Raw genomic sequence first — 19,183 nt, 5'->3', positions numbered from 1 at the left:
TGGAGGGTGCCTGAATCCTTTTAAGCGTATTCACATCCACTCACTTGAACACAAACACCCCCCCCCCCCCCCCCCCCAACAATCTCCTCCTCCATGTGGAAGCACCGTGGACAATCTCGTCGCTCCACGTGGAGGCAACGTGGGAACTATGAGATCTCCCCCGAGGGATTTTCCATCCTCGGAGGCACACAAGGGATTAATGAGATTCTTTCACGAGGGATTTTTTCAGCCTCGGAGGCATACATGGGTTACCGAGATTCTTCCCCGAGGGATTTTTCCATCCTCGGAGGCACGTCGGGGTTACCACGCCCTAGCTCTGACACCACTTGTTGGGGCCTGGGTAGAAGTGTAGAACTCACTCTCGAAAGCTAGCTGTTAAGGAGAGGGTGCCAGAATCCTTTTAAGCTCATCCACATCCATTCACTTATCTGATGTGGGATTAATTGCTTTCACGTGGAACCCCCCCAACAATCTCCCCCTCCATATGAAAGCACCGTGGACAATCTTGCTACCACGCGTAGGCAACGTCTTCCTCGAGGGATTTCACCATCCTCGGAGGCACACCGAATGAATTGTTTTGTTGACCCAAATAATGTGTGCCACACTTTATTTATGAGCTGCACGTATTAAATAGTGTCCACATCATGAACCAAATAATTTCCTGAAAGTGGAAATTAAGGAAATAGGGCTAATAACATCACGAACTCTTAGTTTGGCGGCCGCCACATCTCTTATCTTCTTTTCTTTTAGGTCACATTTGGATCCCACAATATTTAGATTTGGACTTCTCACATTTGCAGTTGAGTTTTGGATCTTGATCAAATCCTTAGATTTCTAAATCAGCTACAACAATGGAAAAAAATCCGATTTTCAAATCTGTTTTGCAAGACATTATTTGGAAATCAATATTTGTGGCGATTATCTTCACCCTCGCTACTCCTCGACTTTGCTGCAGCAGCAGTGAGACGTCCCCCCCCCCCCCCCCCCTCTCTCTCTCTCTCTCTCTCTCTCTCGTACAGCATGAGGATGATTGATGTATTTTGTATTCAAAACTCAAATCCAAATACAAACACAAAAACATGAGGTATCCGAACATGACCTTATTTTCTTGGAATGACACACAAAAGGGGTAGAAATGGTGAGAAAGGTCGTGGAACTATCATTCACCTTATGAATGAATTGCCTGGTAAACATAAATGCCGAGTAAAAGGTGAACCAGTCAATTGCTCGAGAAGAAGCACACAAAGTCATAAAAATTATTGGAGATCTGCAAATTTTCTTTTTTATATTTTGAATCTCAAACCTAGAAAACTTGGGTGGCCTTGAGGACATTTAAAACCTTATAAATGCAAGGTTTCCGCTGACAGTTAAATATCATAGAGTAAATTTGTTTATAACCATTAGGGATCTGGTAGGCAATTTCATGGAAAGCCATTTCATGGGTCATTATTGCATGACAGAACAGCCCCATCATGTGAATTAAATGAATGAGACAAAATCTGCTAAAAATTTAGCCTTTGCGGCTGTTCTCTCCTGCACAAGTGAGCAGCGAAATGGCTTTCCGTAAAATCGTCTAGCAGATCCCTAACTATTAAATATCTTATACATGTAAATTTCTTAATTGCTGTGACCATGTGGCTAGCACTAAACCAAGACCATGGGAGTTGTTTTGTGGCCTCAATTGTATACACATAGTACCGTGTAAGACCTAAAAATTGATTGGTGGCATTGATAACAATTGGAATATTGTGCAGTTAGTCATTCTCATTTTTTTTTTATCAAGCCTCCGTTTCTTGCAGAATAAAGTAGGCATAGAACCATTAGAACAAATTTTACAGCCATTCTTTCACTTAAAAATGGCCGTAAAATTTGTTTTTATGCACATTTTGCAAGTGCCTAAAGTAAAGTACACACACCAACCATTAGAAAGAAGTGAAATGCAAATGAAAATAAAAGAAGCAAACATATTGTAAAAGTTCTGCAATCTAGGGCTGTCCTACGATCACTTTTCTGATATATTTTCATGGGATGTATATTCACCCCCTTGCCCCTTTTACACTACAAATGGGTGGCCCAAGGAAGAAAGAGAGGGCAAATATATAATTTCCCATTTTCTTTCTCAAAATACAGGGTTTTAACTTTTAAGTTTAAAAATGTCAAACATTTGACTTGTAAATGGTCCGGTCCAAAGACTATGCAGTGGGCCCCACCAGAGCGTCACATGAATGGTCGACGTAAGGGGGATAGGGTCCACACGCTTTGATGTCTCCATCTGACTAGTTCTTATCGAGTCCAATGTCATTACTCTTTGGAGACTTTTCTTTTACATTAAACTAACATTTAAATGAAGCTTCAAGGTCTTTTCTCTTTGAGAGCTTCAAAGAAGCCACGTTGCTTCTAACACGAGTAGGCTAGCTTTATCTCTATAAATGAATGAAATTTCACCATTCATTCATCAGTAATCTCCTGGGTTGCAAGAACAATTCATTTGCCAGAAACCCATCTAAGATTTTCCATTACTTATAGTTCTTCTTTGTTCTTGGAATGCAAAAACAAAAGTCCTAGCTAGCTCTATCACTCTATTTTCTAACAACCCATCTCTATTTTTGCGGTGTTTTTTGTTCTAGCAAGCTTAGAATTGAGAATTTGAGAGATGGGTACTCTCCTCGATTGCCGAAGACTTCTAATTACCTCTCTTGTTTTGGCTTTCTTTGTCTCTCTAACAACTCCAACAGTTGAAGCTAAAATTCGGCTTTACAATTGGGAGGTGAATTATAAATACATGTCCCCAGATTGCTATCAGAAGCTTGGGATTGCCATTAATGGAAAATCACCAGGCCCTACTATCTTGGCTCAAGCAGGCGACACGATCATTGTTAACCTCACGAACGGATTGGGCACTGAGAATATCGCTGTTCATTGGCATGGAATTCGACAGGTAATTAACAATGTTCAAGTTCACTTCTATGGTTTTTCATTCAAGGTTCAAGAGTTTTTAAGTTCGTATATATATACATTATTTACATGTATAACTTATATTGTGTATATTTATTTATTTATTTGCTCGTGTTGGACCACAGATTGGATCGCCATGGAGCGACGGAACGGAAGGTGTAACGCAGTGTCCGATTGTGGCCGGAGACACTTTTCAGTACAAGTTTGTTGTTGATAGGGTGAGTTTTATTAACAAAAATCAATTTTTTTGCTTAATTTCAGATTGTCTTTTTCCCTCTTTGAGCCCATGTTCGTAGTTGACATGAAACAAATGCTTAGAAAAGTTGAATTAGGTATATATATATATATATATATATATATAGAGAGAGAGAGAGAGAGAGAGAGAGAACATTTCCTACACACTTGTGTAGGTAAGTTACCTACACACTACCTTAAAATACAGTGGGGGCCCACATTGTTTGGGTGATCCAAACAATTCATTTGAATGGTCCTCACATAGATAGGGTGTCCACAAAAAATCAGATCCATAGGATCATCCCTACCCTTCGATTTGTGGAGCTAAAATGGACGTGTATAAACCTTCACAAATTAGTCCATTTTTTGCCTCCATAGTTTGAATGGTTAGGATGATCCTATGGATAGGTGTCCAATAACTAATTGTATCATATCATGGTATTGTTTTAAACATGGAAGTAGAGATAGGTGTAACTCACCTTCTATTAATTTCTTTGGAAAATGACAGCCTGGGACTTACCTGTACCATGCTCATTATGGAATGCAAAGAGAAACCGGGCTCTACGGCTCAATTCGGGTGTTGGTTAAGGACGGTGAGGTCGAACCCTTTTCGTACGATGAAGATCGGAGCATTATCCTTAACGATTGGTGGCACAAGAGTACTTACGAACAGGCAACCGGCCTATCTTCCATACCCTTCCAATGGGTAAATGAACCTGACGTAAGTTTCTAAGCTCTACTTTGCTATAATTATCAGAACTCAGTTTATAAACCAAATCTAGCTTCTAATGAACCTAAAATTTATCTGATCCATTGTCTTTTCAGTCTCTTTTGATACAAGGAAGGGGACGATTCAATTGCTCTCTAATGACTCCTTCAAGTCCGGGTGCTGGAATTTGTAACATGACAAATCCAGAGTGCTATCCTTACCACTTAACAGTGGTGGCTGGGAGAACATATCGCCTACGGATTGGAAGCCTCACTTCTTTATCTGCTCTCAACTTTGAAATAGAGGTAATTTCTATGGTCCCTTAAGCACCTTAGCTATGTACCCAAATGACATTATAGTAACAAATTTTCAACACAATAAATACACCTTTACTTGAGTGTATTATCAATCATCTACCGTCCATTTGGAAAAGGATGTCGAGTTAGTATATCACAGTTAGATATTGATACACTATCTTGAGATCCATTTTCTTGAATGGTAGAGGTGCTGGCGGATAACATGACTGTTGTGGAAGCCGATGGGTACCTTGAAATCACTAAATGAATGGATGGTAGATGATCGACTATACACTAAATTTTGGTAATATATCCATGACACTTAGCACTTAAGTTTTGTGAGTATTGCTTGCTAAGTTTTCATTTTTATTGTTGTTACAGGGCCATAACATGACTGTTGTGGAAGCAGATGGGAACTATGTGGAACCCTTCGTGGTAAAAAATCTTAACATTTACTCCGGTGAGACATACTCGGTTCTGGTGAAAGCCGATCAAGACCCTTCCAGAAACTACTGGGCTGTGTCACACGTGATTAGTCGATTACCTCAGACCCCACCCGGTTTGGCCATCTTCAATTACTACCCCAATCATCCACGAAAATCCCCTCCCACTCCTCCCCCAACTGGGCCCCTCTGGAATGACACCCAAAACAGATTTGATCAGAGCCTAAAAATAAAAGCCCACCATAATTATATTTACACCCCCCCTCGTACCTCAGACAAACAAATCATCCTCCTCAACACCCAAAACAGAATTGATGGCATCACTCGATGGTCCCTAAATAACGTGTCCCACACATTGCCTCATACCCCATACCTAATCGCCGTTAAAGAGAACTTAAAAAACGTTTTTGATCAAAACCCACCTCCAGAAACTTATGATTATAAGAACTTTGATATCTATGCCACCCCTAATAATTCAAATGCTACATATGGGAATGGAATTTATAGGCTAGAGTTCAATTCTACAGTGGATATTATTCTACAGAATGCAAACATGATTAGTGCTAACAGTAGTGAGACGCATCCGTGGCATCTTCATGGGCATGATTTTTGGGTGTTGGGTTATGGGATTGGAAAGTTCGATCCGGAGAAGGATCCGAAGAATTATAACTTGGTGGATCCGATAATGAAGAACACGGTCCCGGTTCATAAGTACGGTTGGACGGCATTAAGGTTTATAGCTAATAATCCGGGTGCTTGGGCTTTTCATTGTCATATAGAATCTCATTTCTTTATGGGTATGGGTGTGGTGTTTGCTGAAGGAGTGGAGAAGATCGGAAAGTTGCCGGATTCTATCATGGGTTGTGGTGAAACTAGAGGTTAACAAAGGACTTAGGGGTCCGTGGTTGGCTAGCCGAACAAGCCCATTCTTCTGTATTCTTGTTGATTATTTGTTTTGACGTATTTTTTTTTTTTTTTTTTGGAATGATTTATTTGTTTTGATGTGTCTACACTCTACACTATATAAAAAGGAAAATCAAATGGAAATTACTGACTTTCAATTTCATATGAGCATACACTCAATCTTTTTGTAGCCGTTCTTTTGAAGAAAAAATACTGCCCTTGATGCCACCCTCATGGAATGATTTTTGTCATTTGTAAAGTACGATAAAAAGCACAAGTCCTTAAATCGATCATTTTTCACCCATAAGTCTTAGAAGTGAGATCTCTGTTTATCATCGGTGTTAGATCCAGTAGTTTGCCCTGTGATAGCCCGTCAGATCAATGGTCCTGATCATCAAGCACATATGCCACGTGTGCAGTGGATCATGATCGTTTTCGTTCATATTATCTTGCTGATCGATCTCATAAAATTAACTCAAAATAATTTCATTGCAAATAAGTACTGATATTGGTAGTTCATAGTGTGAGTACTGAGTATGACTGGGAGAATGACTATCCCTTTTTTTTTGGGAAGTGATATATACGCCCCTGTTGATTACTTGGGACACCCAGCACCAGTGTATCAATGAGTGCAGAGGGGCTGATGTACTTCACGTCGGAGGGATTCTATGGTTCTGATTGCCACACTGCTGCTCGGTGTCCCAAGTAATCAAAAGGGGCGGATATATCACTTCCTTTTTTTTTTCTTGTAATGCTTCTTCTGATTAATTATTGAGAGAGAGAGAGTATTTTATTTCTTACAGCCAACAATTTATTTTGTTTTGAGAGACATAGCATCTAGGTAGAGAACATGAAAACACAAGGAGGCACATGGACAGATCTATTATTTATGACACTTAATTAATGCGTGTGAGGGGGTAGAGAGTATTTTCAGGAATATGTGGCTAAAAATAGGCTGAACAAAGATGTGGATTATAATTTGAAAATGATAAATGCACTGGGAGATGATATTTTCACCCCTCTTCGGTACGCATTCGCCCCCTCATAACGTGAACAGTAGGCAACTTAACACTTTTTGACGGCAAATCACGTAAAAAGGGGCGAATGCGTACTGCATAGGGGTGAAAATATCATCTCTCTAAATGCGCTCCTTTTCTTTACATGGGACAGCCAATTTGAATCCTTCCTGCGCGGAGTAAATCAGCCGCTTTTCTTTACATGGGACAGCCAATTTGAATCCTTCCTACGTGAAGTAAATCAGCCCCTCTACAGCCATATATACACAGAGGTGTGTTAACGTTGGCTTCAATTTTGCAAGTCAGTTACGTCACATGTTGGGTTTCCTTGTTAGATAAAAATCATTATTATATTGGGACTCTAGGATTTATCTCTTTAGAAGATAATTTCGAAGAGGATTTCTAGATTGAAGGGAGCCCTTGCAAAAAAGAGGTGAAATGAAGAAGTGATGTATGAGATTTGGCTAATAGAGGCAAGATGAGTCTCGGCAAGTTGGTTTTTTACATTCCGGGAAAAGTAAAAAAACCGTACAGTAAGGTTAGCTGTCACCCTCTTAGGGTCTGTTTAGTTGTGCGTAGGAAACATAAATGACGTGGCAGAATGATATGGAAAGGAAAAGAAACTGCTAAGAAAGCAGTAGGAGTGCGCATTCAGTTGCCATGAAACGGAAAAGAAACAGTAAAGAACAAATCTGGAAAAAATAAAAAAAGAAGAAGAAGAGGGGTTTGATCGAACCATACAAGAACAGATCCATAACTGGTCCGGAAAAAATACATACAAGAACATATCCACAAAGATCGAACCATAAAAATACATGCAAGAAAAGATCCGAAAAGAAGAAGAAGAGGGGAAGGCGAGCACGAAAGAAGTAATACCTGGTTTTGCAAAGGATGGAGAAGACGAAGCTTCCACTGACGAGTGGCGAAGATGAACCCTCTTCTTGGCCTTGCAAAGGATGGACAAGATGAAACCTCTTCTCGATGGATAAGAAAAACCCTATTTCCACACACCGTTTTTTGAGTCGTTATTTTCCAAGAGTCACGTTGTCGCGGAATTTTTTTGGAATCCGATCGTTTTAGTAGGAAAAAAAGTCACGGAAATGGGGCCTCCACGTAGGATTAGACGGATTTCACGTCATCCTGGCGCTTCCTGAATCCTAGCAACAAAACGGCGGTTTTGTGCCCTTTTCACGGAAAATACACCTATTTTCCTTTCCATTTCCGTATCTGAGGCGCAACTGAACAGACCCTTAAAGAAATTTTGATTTTGGTGAGTTGCCCCGTGACATTAGCCATAGTGCGTGAGTTTGTGATCAACAAAAAATGTGAAACGTCTCCAAGTGTTGGGTATTTTCCACACTCTTTAGAAGAAGAAATTCTAACCGTTCTTCTTGGGCACTCTCTTGAGGAAAGCGAAGGCGCTTGGATTCTAGGGTTTGATATTGGGTTCTCTCTTGGGTGAGAAAAGAGGAAGAAGAAGCAAGACTATTCTAGGGAACGAAGGCGCTTGGATCCTAGAGGACGTAGAGATTATTTCTTTTGTAATCCGGAGAGAGCTTGGGCTTTTGTAATCCGGTGGGTGCTTCTTGTAACCCAATTATTTTTCACTCTGTTCACTTCTTTTCCCCGGAAAGGAAAGGAAAGGATTTTGTTTTCCTTTCCTTTCCAAGTGACATGGCAGAAGGAAAATGAATCTAGGGAAACTGTCAAGGAAAATGTTTCGTTTCCCTTGGAAAGCCTCTTTCCGATATATTTAATCAGAAACCAAATCTCGAGTAACAGGGAAAAAGTTAATTTCCACATCATTTTCAGCTTTTAAATAAGAAATTCCACATCTGATATTATTTTTCTTTGGAAAAGAAGTGAACACAGAAATTCTGTCTTGTCAAGGTCTTGTCAGGGAAAAAAAATGGTGTTTTCCAAGAAAAACAGTACTAGGGAAAAGAAGTAAATAGAGCCATAGTGAAATCTTTTGAAGTCTTCTCCCGTGGACGTAGCCACACACATCGTGTAGTGAACCACGTAAAATCTTGGTGTTCTTGTGTGCTTTTGTTTGTGGTTTGGCTTGCACATTTATTTATTTGTTCTTGCAAATTTACTTCGAGAGCACTGCGTATTGTTAACATGTAAATCCGAAAACGCTTTCGTGTTCGGATGGTTAACTTGTCCCCACGGAGGGCTGATTTTGAGCCCCAATTCCGCAACAAGGTGGCCATCCCAAGTAAATAAAAGGGGCAGATATATCACTTCACTCATAATAATATGGTCAAATCTCTTCTAAAATCATTACTAATTAATTACATCCATTTACTTCTTAATTATCGGGAAAGCAAATTAATGATGATATCTTACGGTTCAAGTTTAGATTTGACTTTGTGCAACATAGAACAAGACAAAATGATTTCACACTCCCCTGCATTGATAATGACACTCCTAACTTTATCGATCACATTCTTGATTAGCTGTTGATTGCTTCATGAGGATTACAACAGCTACTTGCAAAAAAGTATAAAGTAAGGAAAAGAGTATTTGTCTGGATTTGCTGGGCAATTTCACAAAAAAAGCAATTTCACAGTTTGCTTTTGCACGGGAGAACATCCAACTCGGATGAATTAACTGAAGAAGACAAAATCTGATGAAAACTGAGCCCTTGTGGCTGTTCTCTCATGCAAAATTCAGTTGCGAAATGGCTTTATACGAAATTGCCTAGCAAATCACATATCTTTATTAAAACAGTGACCACAAAAATCATTTCACAAAAGGAGGAAAAGGGCATGGGGCTAAGCTACTTGAGCGAGTCATCTTAGAAAATCTAGAAAGTCCTCGTGAAAGCAATCGGACCCACATAGAGAAAGGGCCTCTTTGGATATGCCGAGCAATGGCAGAGGAGAGACTTTGCAGTTTCTGATCAAGTGGTAATCGATTTCAAGCACATTGTTGTTTGATCACCTGTTCCACGAAATACCCCCAATGAAAAATTTATTATAAATGCACATTTTTTTATATAGTGGATAGGACTAATGATCGAGGGCGAGCCTTGGCGCGATGGTAAGGTTACTCCATTGTGACCTGATGGTCACGGGTTTAAAAGTCACCGAAACAGCCTCTCTGCAAAGCAGGGGTAAGCCTGCATACATCTAGCCCTCCCCAGACCCCGCAATGGCGGGAGTCTCGTCCACTGGGCCGCCATTTGTAGGACTAATGATGATGACATGGGTAGCCTTCGGTCCCCAACACATGTACAATCTTGTATGATGATCGAGTTCGTTCATCTTGTGGGTAGTCAGTTGATGTCAGGTCTAATTGGATGATTTTAACCCATTGATCAACACATGGTTAGAAAGCCACCATTTTAGAGGCTTACACATTTCAAAAAGAGACCGAAAGACGTGTGTTCATCAACCATGTTGCCCTAAAATTCTTCGCTTTAAACCAAACCAAAATTAGAACAATTGGATTCCGTCGACCGTTAGAAACATATGATAAATTCACACATTCACCGGAAATCACCTCATTTTCATTTTTCATTAAGGCTCCGTCTATTTCGCCGTAAAAATGGACGTAAAACAAATTTTATACTCATTTTTAGGTGTAAAAATTACACCCAATTTAATTGGAAAGAAACTGAGCCTAAAGTTAAATACACGACATACAAAAGATGGGTGATAAATGCCTCCCCTGTCACATTTAGTATTTTTGTGACATCTTTCCATGGTTCTGAAACACATGCGAGGAGTGACCCTGGTTAAGAGTCTCAATGTACACACAGTCCGATGGATAAAAAAATATCTGAATATTAATGGACAGGATTTGGGCATAACAGTTTCATCCAAAAGTATCCATTGGATTAAGATTCGAAGGTGTGAAATTATCTCTAACGGTGACCCATAACGGATCAGAATTGACACTGACCAAGACACATGTGGATCCGATCCGGATTTATCCTACCATCACTTCTCCACTATTATTTTCTTTCTCTTCTAGAAAACCTGGCTTTTATGTTCCAATGTCAAACTTCTGACTTCTACACAGACTCGTCAAAAAAGACTGTCTTGATCGCCACTAGATTATGGTAACCAGGAGAAGGAACCTTTTTTATCCTAAGGTCCACACGCTTAGATATCTCTCTCTGACTGCTGCTTATCGATTCCAATGCATTCCTCTTTCGGTGCATTTGGATTGATGGAATTAGGAATCGATATCACATTCAAATCCTATTCCAATTCCCCTTTAAAGGGTATGATAATTCGGATTCTAGTGTTTGGGTATGCACTGGAATTCATCAAAGGTATCTGTTAGAGAATAAATCAGATCTTAGATTGATTAGGCCTAGTTTAGACAACCCGATTTGTTTAGGTAACTAGATTAGATTATGTTTATCTCTTTCCCTTCTTATCATTATCCCTTCTATGTATATCCCTACAAGTTTTCTATATAAACACTCAATGGGCCCTTTGTAATTCATCCAAGAATTAATAGAAAATCTTCCCTTCCAAATTATCATGGTATCAAAGCGGGTCGATCAGACCTCGCTGTGCTGATCACAACACACCATGGTTTTAAATTTTGGTTTTGGTACCGGTTTCGGACTCCACTGAAATCGAAATTTTGGCCGAAATCCGGCAAAACCGGAAAAACAATATTTTATTCGATATAAAATTTCGGTCAAAATTTTGGTAAAATATTAATTTAATTTAAAAAAAAAAGGTTTTTGGGTGAAACTTTGAAGGCAAACGAAATTTCGACCGAAATTCCAAAATTTCAGATGAAATAAAATAACGTTTCAGGTATTACTGATTTCGGTGTCGGTCTCCACCGAAATCCGAATTTCGGTTGAAATTTAAAACCATACAACACATGCATCGTTGTTCTCTGGTGGACGGCCGATCGATCTACCCGTCCGCCCGACAATGGTAATCCTTTAATTTATTTTAGCATTCCATTTTTTTAATCCTCGTACCAGTTTCATTCATTTTCTGCTTTCTTCTTTTGCGTTCTCCCTCTTCTTCACAATTGGATCGTCTTGGTGTAGATTAGGCAAGTAGGTTAAGAGAGGCAACCTAGCTAGATTAAGCAATAAAATTGAATTAGAAATTAAGTTAGATTAAAATCTTCTATTGTAACACTTTCCCTAATTATGTTGATTTCATTCTATATTTATCATGTAAGTGCCCTATATAAGCAAAATAGTAATCTATCCAATATCAGTGAAATCTTCTTCTAATTGTACAAGTCAAGATCTTACAAGTCAAGAAATTAAGCTCGATTAGAATCTTCTTCTAATATTAGTGAAATTTTCTTCCATCTGGTACCTTCACTAACATTTAAATGAAGCTTCAAGGTCTTTTCTCTTGAGAGCTACAGAGGAAGCTACGCTGCCTCTAACACTGTGAAATGAAAGTAATTTCACCATTCATTCATCAGTACTTAATGTTTCGGGTTGCAATAACAATTCATCCTCTAGAAACCCATCTAAAATTTTCCATTACTAATAGTTCTGCTTTGTTCTTGGGGTCCAAAAACAAAATCCTAGCACTGCCATTTCATTTTCTTGAAACCCATCTCAGTTTCTGTTCCGGGCGTAGTGAAATAAGAGAATCCAAGATCTATCACTCAATTTCCTAAGAACCCAATTCATTTTTTACCCTTTTTTTGTTCTAGAAAGTTGAGAATTGAGAATTTGAGAGATGGGCACTCTCCTGGATTTCCCAAGATTTCTACTCACCTCACTTGTTTTGGTTTTCTTCATCTTTCTAACGACTCCAACAATTGAAGCTAAAATCCGGAGGTACAATTGGGAGGTGAAATATAAATACATGTCCCCAGATTGCTATCAGAAGCTGGTCATTGCCGTAAATGGAAAATCGCCAGGGCCAACTATCTTGGCACAGGCAGGTGACATGATCATTGTCAACCTTAAGAACGGATTGATCACCGAGAACGTCGCAGTTCACTGGCATGGAATTCGACAGGTAAGATTAATGTCCAAGTTCACTTCTATGAAGATCTTGTTTTTCCTTTCAAGGGTCAGAGTTTTTACTTGATTGGGGCTAATCACCGAGATATATATATATATATATATATATATATATATATGAGAAAACGGTTCCTACACATATGTGTAGATAAGTTATCTACACACTAGCTTAAAATACAGTGGAGGCCACATTATTTGGGTGATCAAAACCATTCATTTTTAAGGCCCTCACATAGATAGGGTGTCCACAAAAAATCAGATCCATAGGATCATCCTAACCATTTGAACTGTGGAGGCAAAAAATGGATTAATTTGTGAAGGTTTAAAGACATCCATTTTACCTCCACAAATCGTAGGGTTGGGATGATCCTATGGATCTGATTTTTTGTCGACACCCTATCTATGTGAGGGCCTTTAAAATGGATGGCTTGGATCACCCAAACAATGTTGGCCCCCACTGTATTTTAAGCTAGTGTGTAGAGAACTCTCTACACATATGTGTAGGAACCGTTCTCTCTCTATATATATATATATATATATATATATATATATATATATATATAACGGTTCCTACACATATGTGTAGAGAGTTCTCCACACACTAGCTTAAAATACAGTGGGGGCCCACATTATTTGGGTGATCCAAGCCATCCATTTTAAAGGCCCTCACATAGATAGGGTGTCTACAAAAAATCAGATCCATAGGATCATCCCAACCCTACGATTTGTGGAGGTAAAATGGATGTCTTTAAACCTTCACAAATTAGTCCATTTTTTGCCTCCACAGTTCGAATGGTTAGGATGATCCTATGGATCTGATTTTTTATGGACACCCTATCTATGTGAGGGCCTTAAAAATGAATGGTTTGGATCACCCAAATAATGTGGCCCCCACTGTATTTTAAGCTAGTGTGTAGATAACTTATCTACACATATGTGTAGGAACCGTTTTCTCTCTCTCTCTCTCTCTCTCTCTCTCTATATATATATATATATATATATATATATATATATATTAGGGTCTTGAGTCTAAATCCCTTCTATTTAAGTATGTACATATACATTATTTGCATATATGGGTGTAAATGGATATTCGAAAATTCGATTACCGTCCGCATCCGAATCCGTTTAAAGCAAATATTATCCGGATCCGTTTATGAGATATCAGGCTCTTAGCGGATGCGAATCTGGTAAATGGTATATCTGATCCGTTTAACATCCGAATCCGAGAAGTACATCATTTTTATTTATTATTAATAATATTATTAATATTTATTTTTAGTAATGACATACTATCTTTTGTTTCTAAAAGAAAAGTGAATTTTCTTTTTAGAAAAAAACAAAAACAAAAAGTATTTTGGGCAAGAAATGAAGTAATCTCTCATTTTAAAGGCATTCTTGGAGTTTGACATGGCTTCTTTATGAAGCAACAAAAGTGGGTTGTAGGATGAAAGAGACAAATGGATGATGGTGATTGAATGAAGATGTCATAGTTTCTAGAGAATTCTAGAGCAAAAAGGCCATAGTCATTGATGGTAAATGGATGGCCATAGAAAGATAAAGTGCTGCAATAAAATGTTCGAATTTACCGGATAAACGGATACGGATAATATCCGAATTCGAACAATATCCGACGGATACGAATTCGGTAATAGATATTAAATATCTGTCAAATTCGAATCCGAATCCGAATTCGGATATTGTATACTGTAATCGAATTCGGATATAGTTATATCCGATTCGAATTCGATCCGTTTACACCCCTATTTGCATATATCTCTTATACTGTGTCCATTTATTTATTTATTTGTTCGTGTCTTACTGCAGATTGGAACGCCATGGAGCGATGGAACAGAAGGTGTGACGCAGTGTCCAATTTTGCCTGGAGACACTTTTCAGTACAAGTTTGTTGTTGATAGGGTAAGTTTTATTAACAGTAAAACAATCGTTTTGCTTAATTTCTGATGTTCTTTTACCCCATTTTAAACCCATGTTCTTAGATACACCATGTAGACCCTGCTGAAGTATAAATGATTAAATAACACCATCTCTAAATTCATGAGGGAAAAGGAATTACAAAACATTAAAATGAAACATGACAACTCAGTATCCACAAGGGAAAGGAAAGAAACTTAGAACAAGAAATTTCACTTCAAATCTATATGATATAAAAGGAGAGGAAGAACGGCCTTACTCTTCCGAGGGTGTTCTTCTCTTCTCAATGAAGGAAAACTCAACACTCTACACAAACAAAACCAGTCCTCAAGAGCTCTATGCCCAGTCCTTAATTTTGCATATTCAAAAACTCCCTCCAAATGAAACCTCCTACCCTATTTATAGAGTGAAGTAGAACCTTCTAGGCTTCTTGGAAGTTAGGCTATCTCCTAACTCTTGATGAGTTGGCAAGGAGCAACAACCAATGACCACCTATCATGGCTTAGATGGCAAGTTTGTTGCACAAAGCCACATGGGCTGTGACATCCTCAATAGTCCAACTCTCTTCACCCTCTTTACTTCACTTTCTTGGCTCCACTACAGAGTCTCCATAAGCCAAAATTCACTCAACACCTACACTGCCCTATCACAATACACATATGCACCTCACTACCACATGGGCACATACTTTAATCAACACCCCTACACACTTACAATGTTGAAAAAAACACATTACACCTACACACCCTACACCCGTGAAGAAAAATATAGCTACCCTAGGTTGAAGAAAGTAACCTGTACTCCTTGGCCGTCCCTGTGTCCATGTCACCAAGGAAATATATCCCCATGGTGAACAGCCCCAATGAGAATTTATACACGAATTAAACTAATGTTATCCCTCATTAATTTCTTCAATCTTTGCCTAAAACTAAAAGTAAACAAAAACATTGACATTGATTGGCCGGTAATGTCTAATTTCTCGGATTAGGGTTTAATCATCGATTTTGGAATAGAAAATAATGGTTTAAAGCACTGATTGTTATCTTTTCATTTGAAAAAACAAAAGATACAGTGTGTTAATAAAATGGGTTTTCTTATTCCCTGATAGCAATCACAACTGCTTTGCTCACTGAAAAGTAAAATCTGTGAAATCATTAAAATTAAAGATAAAGATAAAGGGGAAAAAAGTTTCATTATAAGGTTTGTTTGTTTTTTTTCTAGTTGGGAACCAATTAAATTAAAATAATTCAAAATAGAAACTCTAGCTTTTCACGAGGCCCATATGAAGCCCAGAGTACTTCCCTCTTCCCAATATTATCAGGAATACTCTGTAATATTATAAAAAATTCATGATATATTGGCATATGGTGTTGAAAAACAAAATCAAAGCACAAGAACACACAAACCAAAAGCCGCAAAACAAGAACAAGAGAGAAATTTTTCTATTTGAATATCTTATTTCAAAGCTAAACTGTTCACCACTTCTCTTCTCATTCTCGTTTTTCTTCGTCAAATATATAACAGAACTAAAACCTAAAGTCCAAGTAGTATTCAAACTCCAGAGAGACCAAACACGTCTCCTCCACTTTGTAATTCCTAGATGTAGACGTTTCATTTTCTTATGCTGTACGCAAACAAATCATAACAAAACACAGAGTCCTATCATAACTGCAACTTGTATTCGATCTAACTCATTTAATACTAAATACAACTAACTAACTACAACTAACGATATGCGGTTTCCAAATCCAAAAAATTAGAAATTTCTTCACTAACCTAACTGCGAAACTCATCACTTAGGCCCGGCCCCTCCGACGACGACTCTCAACATATGGGAGGGGATCCAATACAAATATAAATCGAGTAATTGCCTTATCTAACTCAGCTTCTATTGATTTCTTTGGAAAATTGCAGCCAGGGACTTACCTTTACCATGCTCATTATGGAATGCAAAGAGAAGCCGGACTCTACGGCTCGATTCGGGTGTCGGTTAGGGACGGTGAGAACGAACCCTTTTCTTACGACGAGGACCGGAGCATTATCCTTAATGACTGGTGGCACAATAGTACTTTAGTACAGGCAACGGGCCTATCTTCCATACCTTTCCAATGGGTAAATGAACCTCAGGTAAATTTCTCTGCTCTACTTTGCTATACATCTAAACTCAGTGTATACACCTTATCTAGCTTCTAAAGAACGTATAATATATCTGATCCATTGTTTTTTCAGTCTCTTTTGATACAAGGCAGGGGAATATTCAATTGCTCTCAATTGAGTCCTTCAAGCTCGGATACTGGGATTTGTAACAACACAAAGTGCTATCCTTACCATTTAACAGTGGTGCCTGGGAGAACATATCGCCTACGGATTGCAAGCCTCACTTCTCTATCGGCTCTCAACTTTGAAATTGAGGTAATTACTAGGGCCCCTCCTCAAGCACCTTAGCTATCTACCCAAATCACATTATAGCAACAGCATTTTCAACACAATAAATACAGGAAAATGTTATCAGCACAATCATATTTTGATATTTGCACACCATTGCTGAGTGTATTATCAATAATCTACCAACCATTCTGAAAAGTATGTAGAGCTAGTATCTCACCTTTAGATAATGATACACTATCTCTCGAGATCCTTTTCTTGAATGGGTCAGATCCACCTATGTCAGGTCATGATCTGTTTGGATCCCTTATTGGTCGGATTCTTTTGGACCCGACCCAACTTTATGAATCTTGGTAACAATTTATATCTCCCTTGGTGTGTCCTAGGTCCTGCTTACATTACACATTAGGCCTTAGGGTTAGAGGGTGGTAGAGGGAAAAATGAGAGATAAGGACAATCTTCATTGAAATGAAATATTGTTCTTCGTTTTGAGAAGGGTTTTTCAATGAAACAAAAATACCACTCCTGAATAGGCACAATGAATAAAAATTGAAGGGCATTTTCATAAACGTAATTTTCAGTCCAATAATTGGTTTTCTGGCCCTTTATGCAAGGGCTCCTTGCATCTATCATTCCTAAGTAACATACTTTTTTTTGTGAGTATTACAAAGCAACTTACATTTTATTTTTGTTACAGGGACATAACATGACCATTGTGGAAGCTGACGGGTACTACGTCGAACCCTTCGTCGTAAAAAATTTGAACATTTACTCTGGCGAAACGTACTCTGTTCTGGTGAAAGCTGATCAAGACCCATCTAGAAACTACTGGGCTGTGACAAATGTGGTTAGTCGGCCACGTAAACCTCCGCCCGGTTTGGCCATCTTCAATTACTACCCCAACCATCCTCGCAAATCTCCTTCCACTCCTCCCCCAACTGGGCCCCAATGGGATGACACTGATTACAGAATTAATCAGAGTCTAAAAATAAAAGCACACCGAGATTACATTCATAAACCCCCTCAAACCTCCGACAGAACTATCATTCTCCTCAACACCCAAAACACAATTAATGGCTACACTAAATGGTCTCTAAATAACGTTTCCCACATCTTCCCTGAGACCCCATACCTAATCGCCATTAAAGAGAACTTACCACATGCTTTTGATCAGAACCCACCTCCTGAAACTTATGATTACAAGAACTACGACATTTATGGTAAGCCTAATAACACCAATGCTACATTCGGCAATGGGATTTACAGGTTAGAGTTCAATTCTACAGTTGATATTATTCTACAGAATGCAAACATGATGAAAGAGCACTCGAACGATACGCATCCGTGGCATCTTCATGGACATGATTTCTGGGTGTTGGGTTATGGGAAGGGAAAGTTCGACCCGGCCAATCATACGAAGTTTAACTTGGTTGATCCGATAATGAAGAATACGGTGCCCCTTCATCAGTACAGTTGGACGGCCATAAGGTTTATAGCTAATAATCCAGGTACCTGGGCTTTCCATTGCCATATAGAATCTCATTTCTATATGGGAATGAGTGTGGTGTTTGCAGAAGGGGTGGACAGGGTTGGAAAGCTGCCGGATTCTATCATGGGCTGTGGTGAAACTAAAGGCTTGCGAAGACCTTAGTTGATAGGTCTTTCAATGAAGATTTCCAAAATCCACATATTTCTGTGAGGGAAAAAGTGGGTCGGTGGATGGCTAGCAAAACAAGCCCATTATTTTGTTTCTTTGCAGTTTATTTGTTTTGATGTATCTATAAATTCTATACTATATAAGTTTCAATTTTATATAAGCATACCTTCAAACTTTTTAACCGTTCTTTATAACAAAAAAATAACAGAGGGGAACAAAGATGCTTAACTATGGCCAAAACAGGGCTAGAACATAAACTCACAAGGCAACTGAGACCTGGATACAGAAATTAAAACTAACCAACCAGAGCCTCCAAAACTGAATGAGAAAAGAGAGAAACTCCATAGAAGAACCGAGGGAAGGAGCCAGGAATGTGCCTCAGGGGCAAACAAAGGTTGCTACATGATAAACAATAAATTTTACTATGTATAAAAACGGATACAAACACTAACTCCAACTGTTTTCAATTAACAAAATTAATTAAATTTATTTTCTCGGGGCTACGAAATCAATTACTTTCCTTCTTCACTTAATTCAAAAGTTTATAGTCTTTCCCTACAGATTCCCACTTAATTGTTAGGTTACATAGACATGTAAAATTTCAAAAATCATCTTCACAATTTGCATTATTTTTCTTAGGTTACCAATAAATATAGAAGTATGCAGTTCTCCA

General features: G+C 38.6%; 2 protein-coding genes across 2 annotated transcripts; both read left to right on the top strand.

The window, feature by feature from the left end:
* The first annotated feature begins 2,428 nt into the window (after window positions 1-2,428).
* Window positions 2,429-5,703, top strand: LOC143848805 (Cupredoxin superfamily protein). The gene is made up of 5 exons (XM_077357870.1): window positions 2,429-2,938; window positions 3,081-3,173; window positions 3,698-3,910; window positions 4,015-4,203; window positions 4,576-5,703. The coding sequence occupies exons 1-5, from the start codon at window positions 2,654-2,656 to the stop codon at window positions 5,518-5,520; spliced, it is 1,725 nt and encodes a 574-aa protein (XP_077213985.1). The 5' UTR covers window positions 2,429-2,653; the 3' UTR covers window positions 5,521-5,703.
* Window positions 5,704-11,869: 6,166 nt separating this feature from the next.
* Window positions 11,870-18,691, top strand: LOC143848401 (L-ascorbate oxidase-like). The gene is made up of 5 exons (XM_077357343.1): window positions 11,870-12,528; window positions 14,361-14,453; window positions 16,383-16,595; window positions 16,698-16,880; window positions 17,551-18,691. Exons 1-5 carry the CDS (start codon window positions 12,244-12,246, stop codon window positions 18,502-18,504), a joined length of 1,728 nt encoding a protein of 575 aa, XP_077213458.1. The 5' UTR covers window positions 11,870-12,243; the 3' UTR covers window positions 18,505-18,691.
* The last annotated feature ends 492 nt before the right edge of the window (window positions 18,692-19,183 follow it).

Source organism: Tasmannia lanceolata, unplaced genomic scaffold (genome assembly GCF_043159265.1).
Source record: "Tasmannia lanceolata isolate RefF3 unplaced genomic scaffold, GAP_Taslan_0.1 ptg000016l, whole genome shotgun sequence".
Lineage (NCBI taxonomy): Eukaryota > Viridiplantae > Streptophyta > Magnoliopsida > Canellales > Winteraceae > Tasmannia > Tasmannia lanceolata.
Note: the sequence above shows the minus strand (reverse complement) of the source record. Positions and strands in the feature narration are given on the sequence as shown.